Raw genomic sequence first — 13,551 nt, forward strand, 5'->3', positions numbered from 1 at the left:
ATGCTACAAAAAAGGCTGCTGTTGTAATTTTGATCCCCAAAGCTAGCACTTCAAATTGCCTCCTAAGAACCATATCTACCTTGTGGTCCTGAACATTTTTTAGCATCATGCCTCCATTGCTAGGAAAGGAGGTATGCTTCATTACTTGAGCCACCATGAAATCTACCTTCGGTTGGCTAACAGTTGCTGAAATTCCGGAACCACAGGGTAAAGTTTGGACTTAATCTTGGCTACCCTTAGGGAACTTGCCGGAGACTCACATTGCTAAGTGACTATTAAGGTGTTGTCCGGGTGCGTGGGAAAAATGTAGTCTTGAGTATCTGTGCCACTCATGACTGCATTGTGAGGTCGATGGCTGATGCGGATCCAGCTTCAATTCTATGAGCGCATCTGTAATAACATGAGGCACAGTAGTCGGCTTAAAAAGTTGCCGCACAAAGGGATCATCTCCCTGGTCAAGCGGGACTATCGACTCCTGGCTGCCAGTCCCTGCAAGGGAACCAGAGTGCCCCAGGCAAGAAACTATACTCTGGGATAGTAAAGTCTTGGAGTCCAATCCAATATTCCAAGTCCTGGTCCACCTGGTCACTCAGGCTCGGTGTCTGATTCATTAGAGGTGGGGAAGTCTCTCTTCCCAATTCAAAGCCAGCACACCCACAGGCAGAACAGAGCACCCCAGACCTGTCAAATAGGCTTTCTATAAGAGATTAACAAAGGCCAGGGTAAACCCCTGAACAGGAGGGCCCCATAAACCCTTGCATGACCTCAGATTAGCTTCTCTTGGGCTCTGCCCACTTCCATACACTTGCATTTCGTTTATTCATTGCTCAGGGTGTCCGGGAGAGATTTATTCCCTGCCACCCGGACCCCCTGAGCTTCCCCAGCCCTAGGGGACTCAGAGGAGGCTATGCCTGAGGCTCATGTCCCTCCCTCACGCGTCCCAACATGAAATTCACAGATGCTCCATGACCATCTAGCACAAAACTGGCATGATAATGGGGGAAGAATAATCTGAGGAGCCCATCCCAGTTGATTTTGAGCTAAATCAAGGGGTTTTGAGGCAGATGGAGGCTAAAGAAAAAAAGATAGTTTAAAATCCAATGTGGCCACTGTCAGTGAATTTGCATCAAAAATGGATTGTGGGGGCGCCCCTGAAGTTTAAAAAGTTCAGGGAAAGGGGTTTTGGAGGTACAGGACACTAGCTCTGGCCCCAGAAACCCTTAAAATCAAATTTTCAGCAGCCCCCTGATTTCCCCATAGGGAATAATGGGCTGTACTCACTGTGCTGTGCTGGTGCCTGCCTGTGTCAGCTTTCCTGCATCCTGACTGAAGGGAGAAGACTTTCTGCTTCAGTTCATTCCAGAAGGGATCAAAAACTGGGAGATCTTCAGCTGCCAGTCGGACCAGTACCAACTGACCTCAATCCCCACGGATTCTCATACCACGACAGGGGGAGCAAAAAAAATGCAGCTGGATCCCTAAAGCTCACAGGGACCCCACAACAAAAGCTCAAGCCTCTGATACTTTATAGTTTATTTATTTATAGCGCACCTTTAACAAGGTGGGTTACAAAAACACACACAATAATCATTACAAACATCCATAAATAAAAGAAAATCTCTTCTGACACATCATTCAGCTCCAACAAATAAAATAAGTGCTCAACACCCTTATTTCATTTCACAAAAAAAATATGTTGTTTCAGGAGCTTCTTAAAAATATTCAAATCATTCTGCTGTTTAATGTAAAGTGGAATACTATTCCAAGTATCAGGACAAGCACAAGAAAATGACCCCCACTCTGGTTGTATGTAACCTCTCTTGCCTTAGAGTGGGGACATTCAAATCCCCAGAATGAACTGAACGTAAACTTTGAGATAGTGTATATAAGGAAATGTGATCAATCAAGTATTTTGGTGCCATCCCATGAATACTATTTTTAGCCAATACAGCTTGACATAGAAGTTAAAATTTCCCAATCTTGAACAAAATTTTAAATATCGAGTTTTGAGTTACCTGTAACGCATGGATTGCGGTCATGGAAACCCCTTACAATACCAAATTGCAATAATCCAAACTGGACAAAACAACTGTTTGGAGAACATATTTAAAATTGGCCCCAGACAAGTAAGATTTGAGATTACTCAATCTCAATTTAAAATAAATCTTTACCATTGCATGTATATGAGACTGAAATGACAAACAGGAGTCCAATATCACTCCTAAATATCTGACCTCAGATGAAAAATGGATGGTTGTTCCTAAGATTTGCACTGACTCGGGAATATTCATAACTACATTCCTTGACAGAAATATCACTTTTGTCTTTGAAACACTCAGCATCAACTTATTTCTATACATTTATTTTTTTACCTCAAAGATCATCATTTCCAGCCTCCCAATCGACTGTATCAGCGATTCCCCAATTGAAAAAAACACAATTTAATATCATCCGCATATAGTCTGCAGGAGACTCCTAAATTCTGGAACAAAGTAGACACCATGATACAAGATGTAAACCCCAAGGACTTCATTAACCACTGGTGCACCCTAAGCACATCCATCCTCGAAGACATGACACAATTGCAGAAAAAGACCAGAATCTGTAGACACTCAAATAAATGGTTTGACAACGAACTACTGCAACTCAAACGACAATGCAGACATCTTGAAAGAGAATGGAGAAAAAACAACTGAGAACACACAAAAACAACCTGGAGAACACTGAACAAACAATACAAACAAAAGCTAAAAGAAAAAAAGAAAGGCAGACTACACCAATCAGATAGGCATAGAAATCCAAGACACCAAAAAACTTTTCAAACTACTAAAGGAACTCACAGACACCAAACCCTACCTGGCCACCAAAACCGCCTCGCCCCCCACAGCCAATCAATTGGCTGAATTCTTCAGAAACAAAATATCAACAGTCAGAAATACCTTCACCGGGACCCCAAACCATCTCGACGAAATCTCGATACCACCTAAAGAAAACAAGGCCTACACAGAAGACAGAAACTGGTCAGATTTCCCAGACACACAATGGCACGACCTAAACAAACTCTACAAAAAATAGTGTCATGCAGCCTGCGATCTCAACCACTGTCCCCCATACCTGTTAAAAGCCACCAGCACTAGATTCCGCATCCACCTCATGCGATGGATTAGTTACATGCTCACAGAGAGTCAATTTCCACAAGAATTCGTCAAAATCATCATAACCTCTATTCTGAAAGGCCCAAAGGGAGCAACAGATCAGCCATCCAATTACAGACCTATATCCTCAATACGTCAAACTAATGAAAGGCCTCATAGCAAAACTTCTCACCGAATACTTAAACCCACAACATTCTTCACCCCTCACAATCAGGCTTCAGAGGCAACAACAGTACAGAAGCAGAGATAATTCATCTAGAGTACAGACTCTTTATGTCCATGCAACAGAAAAAGCAGTTGCCTTTTAATATATTACAGCTTGGGGAGAATCTTATACAGATATGTGAAGTTTACTGCACCAAAACATTCTAAATTGTGTTACAAAAACCAGTAGTAGATGGCTACAAATACATACCTGGGCTTTACTGAAGCTGTACATAACATTAATGATAGTAAATGGTGTGAGATGGTAATTTTTAGCATGATAATTAACCTGTTGAAAGAACAAAAATATGTATTTAAAGACAGTTTGTAATTCTATTAAGCAGTTTGTTTTTTTAAAAAGCATGCAGTTACTATAGTCATTTCACTATAAGTGCAATTGAGAAGAGGCTATAGAACTACTTTTACATAATTAACAAACCCTTGCTTTTACTAAACTGCGGTAGTGGTTATTAGTGCAGGGATCCGCGCTGAATTCTCTGCGCTGCTCCCGACACTCATAGAGTTCCTATGAGCATCGGAAGCAGCGCTGAACATTCAGCTCAGCTCCCTACACTAATAACCGTTTTCGCGGTTTAGTAAAGGGGGGTGTGTGAAGTGTTTCCACCAGTCATTTAGAGACTAGATCCAGCACACGATCTGGCATCTAATCATTAAGCAGTATTCCTGTACCCAAAACAAAACATGTAAAAGATAAATTGAAGTCTCAAAAACAGAACTTTTCTATACTTCCATTTTTTAAATCCAATAATTATATAAATTTGATAAGCTGAAATGCTTTGGTAAATGAACAAGAATGAAAGACATATTTATGTTCAAATCTGTTTTATTAATAGTGAAGACATAAAAATAGAACCAACAGAATCCAGAATATACAGATAGACAAGTCACAACTGTTTAAGAAAACACAAGCCCCAACAAAGCAAATCCCCCCCACTCATGAGATCAGTATAGAAGGTGACCAAGAGGTCTCTAACACTCCAGGGGCCTGGACTCTTGTGGCCCCTGGATTATCTAAAAAGGGGGGATCCCCCTCCCAAAAAACCCCTAAAAGAGTAAAAGAAAGGTGATTGCAGTATCTGGTTCTGAGCTAAAGTTCAATATCCCACAGACTTCCTAAGGAATAGTATTCAAAATGAGGCTACATCTTCACGGGAATAAGGAAATGCAATCAATCAAGTATTTTGGTGCCATCCCATGAATACAAAGATATGTTAATAACAGTTTATAGTTTACCCTGAATTCTATTTTTAGCCTATACAGCTTGACATAGAAGTTACAATTTCCCAATAAGCACCCCAAACAATCAAAAAGTATTTAATACTACCTTTAGCTCAACAGCTGGATTCTTTTTAAAAATATTTTTGTTGACTTATGCAAGAGCTGTATTGAATAACATTTTACTATTCGGCCAAATGTGAATACTGAATACAAATAATGGACATTGAGTTTAACATAACAAATAATAAAAGAAGCAAGGTGAAATCAGAGATCAACGGCCTCTTTTACAACGCCGCGCAGCAAGAGCCCCGAAGCCCTTTAAATCTCGATGGGCTTCGGGGCCACTAGTGCGGCTTTGTAAAAGAGGCCGCAAGTGTTTATTTCAGTAGGACTTAGCACAGTAGAGCCCTGGATTATATGTATTCGAATTTAAATCCCTACTTGGCCGAATATAAATAATGAATCTGGGGCCAAATGGAATATGAATATTTGGCACAGCCCTAGTTCTGTACAAACTAATCAGCACTACTGAAATAAAAAAAATCTTCTTGTTTTCTGCTGACAGCACAGAATTGAATACAATTTTGTTATATATTTCTGATTTGGATTAACAGCCTTAATGAAGGAGATTCACCCAAGTTGGTGTACAACAGGCATAGAGCATGATAAACAACATACAGTATGTTGTATTTACTATTATGCTATTAAGTGACCAAACGTCAGAGTTAAACACTGATAAATCAATGAGGTAGTGTTGGAGATAAATGTTATTACTAGGTTTTCATTTGCCTAATATGACAGTCCCGGAAATATATATTAAACAGTACAGTAGAACTCTCATACAAATATGTTCAAATGTCAGCACAGTACACATGAAACACCTTAATAGGAAATTCATAAGAACAACTATAGTGTTCATAATGTCAGCAAAATACAATGAAACATCTTAAAGAAGCAAAGGCAAAGGCATGGAGATAAATAAGTGGGTGGCTAGACTGAATGCAAATTATGAGAGTTGAATAAGATTATGTGGAATTTTTTTAAATTTATATACTGCTTAAACCTAAGTGGTTTCCGTACAAAACATACATAATACTTCATTAAACAATACACTGTACATATTAATTATAACATTTATAATCTAACAAGATATAATCATCATAAAATCAAACTAAAAACCCCTTCATGCTACACATAAGCATAAAACTCAAAAAAAAATTGCAAGAGTACGAAACCAAAGTTCTCTTCAATATATACCAACGCTGAATCATTCATTAATATTATTTGTCTCAGTTATAGGGAATACAGAAAGCTAGGACAGATGAGGAGTAAGTGGGCAGTTAGTTGCTACTGCCATTTAAGGAATGGGAGAAAAGATAAAACTTTTACCCACTTCCTGAATTAGAAGTAGCCTTGAGTTACATGTAGCCCCTTTGGGCCGAGTTACAGAGTATAGGGGTTACTCCTGAGAAGGCTCACAAGTGAGTTTCACATCCCATGGTACAATTAGGGGTGCTCTTGAGGACCTTAGAGGCCTCAAAGGTGTGTAGAGGGCTAACTTATTATTTAGGTACTCTGGCCTGTTTTGTCTGAGGTCTTACATTTGAAGTTAGACTTTCAAATTTGCAAACTCTCTATAGTCTAACCAATATACAGGGCATTACAGCAGAAAAGTTGTGATGTCACTGCTGTATCTCATGGACTATTGTGATCAGCCTCATCTTGATACATGGAGAGAGCTCTCATAGTAACTGATGATAGCACTATTTAAAAACTACCTGAATCTGCAGGATCAAAGTTAAGAGAGTAAGCCTAGCAGATGCCCAAGACTCCTGACCTGTAATTTTAGAGGGAGTTCAAAACTTCTCAAATGGGATTTGGACATCAGAAACCTGTTCGCTTGTGTAGAAACCCACAGATTTTATTTGTTTACTTAAGTTATTTATTACTTATTTTTGAGATGCTGTTAGATCTGGCTTTATAGAAACATGATGGCAGATAAAGGCCAAAAGACCTATCTAGTCTACAATCCATTATCTCTTTCACTCTCTGAGAGATCCCACATGCCTATCACACGCCTTCTTGAATTCAGACACAGTCTCTGTCTCCACCACTTCTTCTGGAAGACTGTTCCACAATTAGTTGTACATCAGCATAGATACAGAATTTTGATTTCATTAGGCAACTCAGTTAGAGGCTTGAGGTAAATATATATTTTAAAAAAAGTGACAATATGATCCCTTGATACTGTGCAGTTCAGTGCCTAAGGTGATAGTGATTTGTTGTGCTGTTGTTGAAGAGAACTGAGGCAGAACAACACTGGGATAAATGGTATGGATAAAGCTGCTTTTAAAATATTACAGGGTGAAATGCCTTTCAGGACCCTCTGCCAGCAGGAATCCAAACTAAATACTATGCGCAATCAGAAAAGAAAGCAAGGATTTCAAAATCATCTCTATAATAAAACCCTAAGCCGCGCATGCGCACTTCCATTTGCGTGTTCCGTATGTCCGTGGCCTGAAGAAGTGCGCATGCGCGACTACAACACACTCATGACCCTGTGGGGCAGTGGCAGCAACCGAATGGTGGAGAGCAGCCCCGCTCTGCCCGTTGACCCTCCACAAACCTCCCGGCTCCAGTGGCGTAGGCAGCACTATAAACACGCTGCTTCGCGCCCTTCTACTGCCGATTTCCTCTGCCGCGTCTATGATGACATAATTGGAGACAGATGCGGGAGAGGAAATCGACAGTAGAAGGCCGCGACGCAGCGTGTTTAAAGTGTTGCCTAGCGGCTGGAGCCCGGAGGTTTGTCGGCGGTGGGAGGGTCAGGAGCAGGCCAGAACAGCAGAACAACGGCAGTAAAAGAAGGGGGAGGGGCTGAACAGAGCAGGTTTGAAAGGTTTGGGGAGAAAAGCTCAATTGTAGGTTCCCTTCTATAGACAGTTTAGATCTTAAAAGAGCAAACCTTACTCAGCTAGTCTCCATAGAATAATAGCCTTTTATAGTTCTATAGTTTTGTAAGTTTGAACCTTCTGCTAGAGATAGTTTCTGGCAGCTCAATAACAAGATGCAGAAAATAGTCCAACAGCAAGATGGTTGCTATTCAGTCTTTTGCACTAAGAGTCACATGTATGATTTTCTCCCGGTTAGCGAGAAGCTATTTGTGTGTGCTCATTGGAAAGAGCTCCTAGCTCTCAGAGAAAAAATACGTTCCCTTTAGGCTACAGTAGCAAACTTGGAGGAGCTTAGGGAGATAGAGAAGTACATAGAGGAATGTTCTAGAGAAGTCCCACCTTCAGTCTGGTAGCCCCTGTGCTGCCTTGGAGGAGAGAGGTCTCCTAGAAGAGCATCACCCTGGTGAAGTAGGAAATAATTCTGTAGCTAGGACCTGCCCACTAGAGAATGCAATGCAATATCCTCTCACACCGAGGATGTGTCTCCAAGGGCTTCTGACCAGAAGGTAAGGACTAGGACAGCTGCTGTAGTTGGTGATTCAATCATTATGCATGTAGATAGCTGGGTGGTTGGTGGGCGTGAAGACTGCCTGGTCACTTGCCTGCCTGGTGCGAAGTTGACGGACCTCACGTGTCACATATATAGAATTTTAGATAGTGCTGGGGAGGAGCCAGATGTCTTGGTATGCGTAGGTACCAATGACATAGGAAAATGTGGGAGGGAGGTTCTGGAAGCCAAATTTAGGCTCTTGGGTAGAATGCTGAAATCCAGATCCTCCAGGGTAGCATTTTCAGAAATGCTCCCAGTTCCATGCGCAGGACCAAAGAGGCAGTTTCAATGCGTGGTTGAGACAATGGTGCAGGAATTAGAGATTTAGATATTTTTAAGAACTGAGCAACCTTCTGGGAAAGGGGGATCTTGTTCCGAAAGGATGGACTCCACCTTAACCGGGATGAAACCAGGCAGCTGGCGCTAATGTATAAAAAGGAGATAGAGCAGCATTTAAACTGAGATGCGGGGAAAAGCCAATAGTCGACTGGGAGCAGATGGTTCAATGTGAGGTATCCTTGAAGGATACTATTGAAACAGGTTATTTAGGGAGTCCCACTAGAGAGGTTCCAATAATGGTGAAAGAAAGCCAGGAGGGTTTAAGAGGTAGGCAAAGTAAGAGACACAAATTTTCCCCATCTTCTCAGCAGCCTGTAATTAAAAGGAACCCCCCCCCCCCCAAAATGAAGTGTCTGTATATAAATGCTAGAAGCCGAAAAAATAAAATAGGAGAGTTAAAGTATATAGCACTGAATGATGAGATAGATATAATAGGCATCTCGGAGACCTGGTGAAAGGAGGACAATCAATGGGATACTATATTATCTGGGTACAAATTATATCGCAAGGATAGATTAGATCAAATTGGAGGGGGTTATGCTATATGTTAAACAGGGAATTGAATCAAATCAAATAAACATTCTGAACAACATAGATAGCAGTGTGGAATCCATATGAATAGAAATTCCATGTGTAAGGGAAGGAATATAAAGGTAGTAGTATATTACCATCCCCTGGGACAAAATGAAAAAAATGTTTTCAGAGATTAGGACATTGACTGGGTTAAATGTTGCATCGGGGAGTGCTAGTGAGGTAAAATTCCTAGATGTTATAAATGACTGCTTCTTGGAGTAACTGGTTTGGGAACCAACAAAAGGGGGTGCTATTTTAGTTTTGATCCTTAGTGGAATGCAAGACATAGTACAGGAGTTAACTGTGTTGGGTCCACTGGGAAACAGTGATCATAACATGATCAAATTTCACCTGATATTGGGAGTGACATTGCAAAAGAAATCTACTGTAGAGGCATTTAATGTTCGAAAGGGCAACTATGATAAAATGAGGAAAATGGTTAAAAAGAAGCTAAAAGGATCAGTTGCAAAGGTTAAGACTGTAAACCAGGTGTAGATGTTACTTAAAAATATCATCACGGAAGCCCACCAGATGTATTCCACAGATCAGCAAAGTGGAAAGAAGAGGAAATGAGAGTTGGCTTGGTTAAAAGGTGAAGTGAAAGAGGCTATTAGCCATAAAAGCATCCTTTAAAGAAAGGAAAAAGGATCCGAATGAAGAAACTAAGAAGAGACACAAGCCTGCTGTCTGGTAAAGACTTTGGTTTACGATCCTGCATGCTGGTCATCAGATTGTCAAGACCTTTACCAAAGAGCAATTAAACTGTAAAAAGCAATTTGCTCAGAGTAGCCTTGGAGGAGGAATCCCCACCCATTGTCTGATCCAGTGAATTCTATGGGCAGAAACAGCATATGCAGAGACCTTGCTCAAACCCCTAAACCAGGGGTAGGCAATTCCGGTCCCCGAGAGCAGGAGCCAGGTCAGGTTTTCAGGATATCCAGAATGAATATGTATGAGATGGATTTGCATGCATTGCCTCCTTGCATGAAAACAGGGGAGAAAACACAGTCAGCATTCGATCCTGGTGAAAAACCGCCGTGGGGTCACTCCGTCTGCACTCAAACTCTCCGCGGACAAAACTTGGAGTACGTCTTACTCCCAAGGGAACAGTCCCTGAACTTTTAGACTCTCGATGTAGGCTGGTCAACCACGTACCCTGCCCTCAAAGTCTGTGTTCTCTAGCAGCCAGAGATGTCCCGAGACCGAGAGCCTCTGCAGAAGTGAAAAGTCTCACAAAAAAACAAAACTAAAGAAAAACAAATACAAGTAAAAAGGCTCCTACCATCTCACATGTAGAAAGTAAAACTGAGTGATTAAAGTACAGCCCAGTGATAGGAAGTAGAGCAGGAAAATGTAAATGAGGCTCTCTACACCAGTTTTCACAATCAGAGATACACAATCCACATGTTCAAGAATGATATGACTATTGCAATAGAAGACTCATTAAACAGGCCTATCCAAATGCATCCATAAGAACTGCATCCACGATTATTCATCACTGATGAATTTTGTGATCTTTATCATATTCTACCTGCCTTCTGTATTTTAGTTGGCTGTATTTTAGTTGGATTCATTTCTCCTCCCTATCCCTTTTACTCTTATACCCAAGATTCTATATAAGGTGCCCAAAATTGCACGTGCAACTTGAATAATGAACAAATAAGCACCAATAATTGAGTGCTATTTATTGGTGTTAAATTGGCAACAATTTGGATTTGCGCATGCATCTTGATAAGTGCTATTCTATAAAGATGTACATACAAATTTTTTAAGGTGCAACTGAAAAGGGGGCAGGGGCACTGGTGTTCACTCGGTTAGGTTAGTTTTTTTTAATGCATTATTTTTTAAAGTGTTAATTAGTTTAGATTCAGCTGATATTTTATTCGTTATTATATGCATTTCTTTTGCCTGTTAAGCTGGTATTTTATCAGCTTTCTCTTTATTTTTTAATGTATTTTATCCGCATTATATTGTAAATGCATTCCACTCATTATTGTTAAGTTTCTCTTATTCCAATCTGTTGTATTTCATCTGTATTTTATGTACTTGCCCAGTTTGTTGTGAACCGCTTAGATCTTTTTTGAAATGGCGGTATATAAGAATAAATTATTATTATTATTATTAAAGATATGTTTAGTATTATATAATTTGGGGCTCCAGCAGAAGCTTCACTTATTAATTTATAAAAATATGTGGGTGATGTACTGAAGATTCCTGAAAATTCTTATCCATCAATCTCTAGGATTTATTTTGTTCTCCAATTCACTAAGAAAGATATTCTTCAACCAACAGAGGGAGCAAATAATTTGGATGAATCGTATGGTTTGCGACACATAACACATGTTATAGAATCTGATTCATCAGCGATTAAATCAGCAATGCTGATTGAATTATCCTTATAAATGTGTGAATAAGTTTAATTCTGTTAAATATTTTTTTTTGATCCTGAACATTTGGTTAACTGTTTGAACTCCAAGAAGCCTGTGATTAATTCTCATCCTCCTGAGGGAATATCTACTTCTACTCCATAGCTAAATTTAGGTTTGGCGTGCTCTCTCAGTAGTTTCCTTTAATAGAAAATGTCCTTGTATATTATCTTGGTTCCCTCTCCCATATTGTGGATTGGAAGATGGAGATGATTTAAATGTTTTACTTTTTTTGTCTTATAAATTGTAATTAGATTACTTCTTCTTTATCTTGTCTTTTTCTGTAACAAGAATGTTTCTTGGATACTTATATTATAATGATATAAATAAAAAAGTTTTAAAAACAAAAGGAATACTTTTTACAGAAAGGGTATTGGACGCTTGGAATGCCCTCCTTGTGGAGTTGGTGGGGACAGAAATAGTGGAAGAATTCATAAAGGCATGAGATAGACACAGAAGATCCCTACTTAGGAAAGCATGGAATTAAAACAAAACTTAAAGGCTTTATCACTTGAAATGGCAAAGAAAATATAACCTGCAAGGTGTGGCAAGTACAACTTTAAACAAAGGTATGGAGGGGTATAACTTCCACAACGTAACAGCTATAACTCTAGCCACCTTACTCTGCAGACTAGATAGATTATATTAGCCTTATCATCCGACACACAGGATTTGAACCATGCAAATATTGTGCTACTAATACCTATTTCTGCCAGCGATGCAAGCATGGTCACAGTGTACAAGGCTACTGAGATATCCAGCAGCACTAGTATCAATGCAGACCTTCTGTCATAGTTTCTGTCGAGACTGTCCTGCAGGGATACAAAAACTGTCTCTGTTGTATACCCAGGTCTGAAGACAGATTGACATGGGTCCAGTCAATTGATATTTCAAAAGGTATCTACCCCATTTATTTATTTATTTACCTTGAAGATGAACATTGTTCAGTCTTTGAAAGTATATGGAAAATATTTCTTTTTACTGCATTTCAGACACAGAAACCCCCAAATTACAGACTTTACCTGACACTGGCGACGGAGAACAATACAAGGATGAGCCAAGACATTTTCTGTAAAAAGACTTTTAAACAGAAAAGTAAAAAGAGTGTTAAAATTAAGCAATATTTTAAACAAAATGTTTTCAATACATAATGATATCAATATAATTTAAGATACATGAAAGGAACAAAATTTATGCAAACAGTTTGATGAATTCTCAGACAGATTAAAAAAAAGAGGGGTCATTGCAGAAACCTACTTGTTAAAGTAATTGACCACATGGCTTTTAATATGAGCTTTCTGCAAAAAATTATCACCAGGAAGCTTTAATCAACTGCCATGGTAAAATCACAGCTCACTGCAAAAATGCCCTCCTTTCTATCAGTGCATGAGCAGTGTCCATCTCACACAATGATAGAAGACAGACATTTAAAATAAAGGCAGCAGATCTACATCTTCTTCCCTTCCCTCCCAAAAAAGCTTCCTTGGTGTTCAGTGGCACCTCACTCTCTGACCTGATATCCCCTTCCCTCATGACAAAAAATTTGCTGGTGTCTAGCAGTATCCCCCCTCCCTCCAATCTGATCCCTGGGCCTCCCATATACTCCCCACCCCCAGGACATATCTTGAACAAGCAGGAATGATGCCCACTAATTAATGCCTCTGGTGCCACCATCTTGCAATTAGTCTTCCAAATAAGAAATTTTCCCCCTTATTTGGTAGTCTCTACCCAAACTACCTTATTTGGCAGACCACCCTGTTTGGCGAATCTCAGGATGTGTTAAACAGGGTCAGGTGCCACCATTTTCCAAAAATACAAGGACTAGCTACTAAGTAGTACATTTAGAACAAACTGGAGAAAATATTTCTTCACTCAACATGTGAAAAAACTCTGGAATTTTTTGCCAGAGAAAGTGGTAAAAGCTGTTAGCTTAGCAAGGTTTAAAAAAAAAAAAAATAAAAAAAATAAAAAAAATTGGATAATTTCCTCTAAAATGTCGATAAGTCACTAAATCCACTTTTTTTCTAAAATAAGTAGCATAAAATTCTGTTTTATCCTTTCAGTATATTGTCAAGTACCAAGTTTGCCACCCAAGTTAAACTTCAGGACCG

At 39.6% G+C, this 13,551-nt stretch overlaps 1 protein-coding gene across 1 annotated transcript in view; it reads right to left on the reverse strand.

The window, feature by feature from the left end:
• Positions 1-13,551, reverse strand: part of SLC25A46 (solute carrier family 25 member 46) — a 101,297-nt gene that overhangs the window by 44,139 nt on the left and 43,607 nt on the right. Inside the window, exons 3-4 of the mRNA XM_033929132.1 lie at positions 12,463-12,520; positions 3,571-3,648 (exon numbers count right to left, since the gene is read on the reverse strand). Of these exons, the coding sequence (XP_033785023.1) occupies positions 3,571-3,648; positions 12,463-12,520 (136 nt within the window). The remainder of the gene's footprint in view (positions 1-3,570; positions 3,649-12,462; positions 12,521-13,551) is intronic.

Source organism: Geotrypetes seraphini, chromosome 1 (genome assembly GCF_902459505.1).
Source record: "Geotrypetes seraphini chromosome 1, aGeoSer1.1, whole genome shotgun sequence".
In the NCBI taxonomy this organism is placed as follows: domain Eukaryota; kingdom Metazoa; phylum Chordata; class Amphibia; order Gymnophiona; family Dermophiidae; genus Geotrypetes; species Geotrypetes seraphini.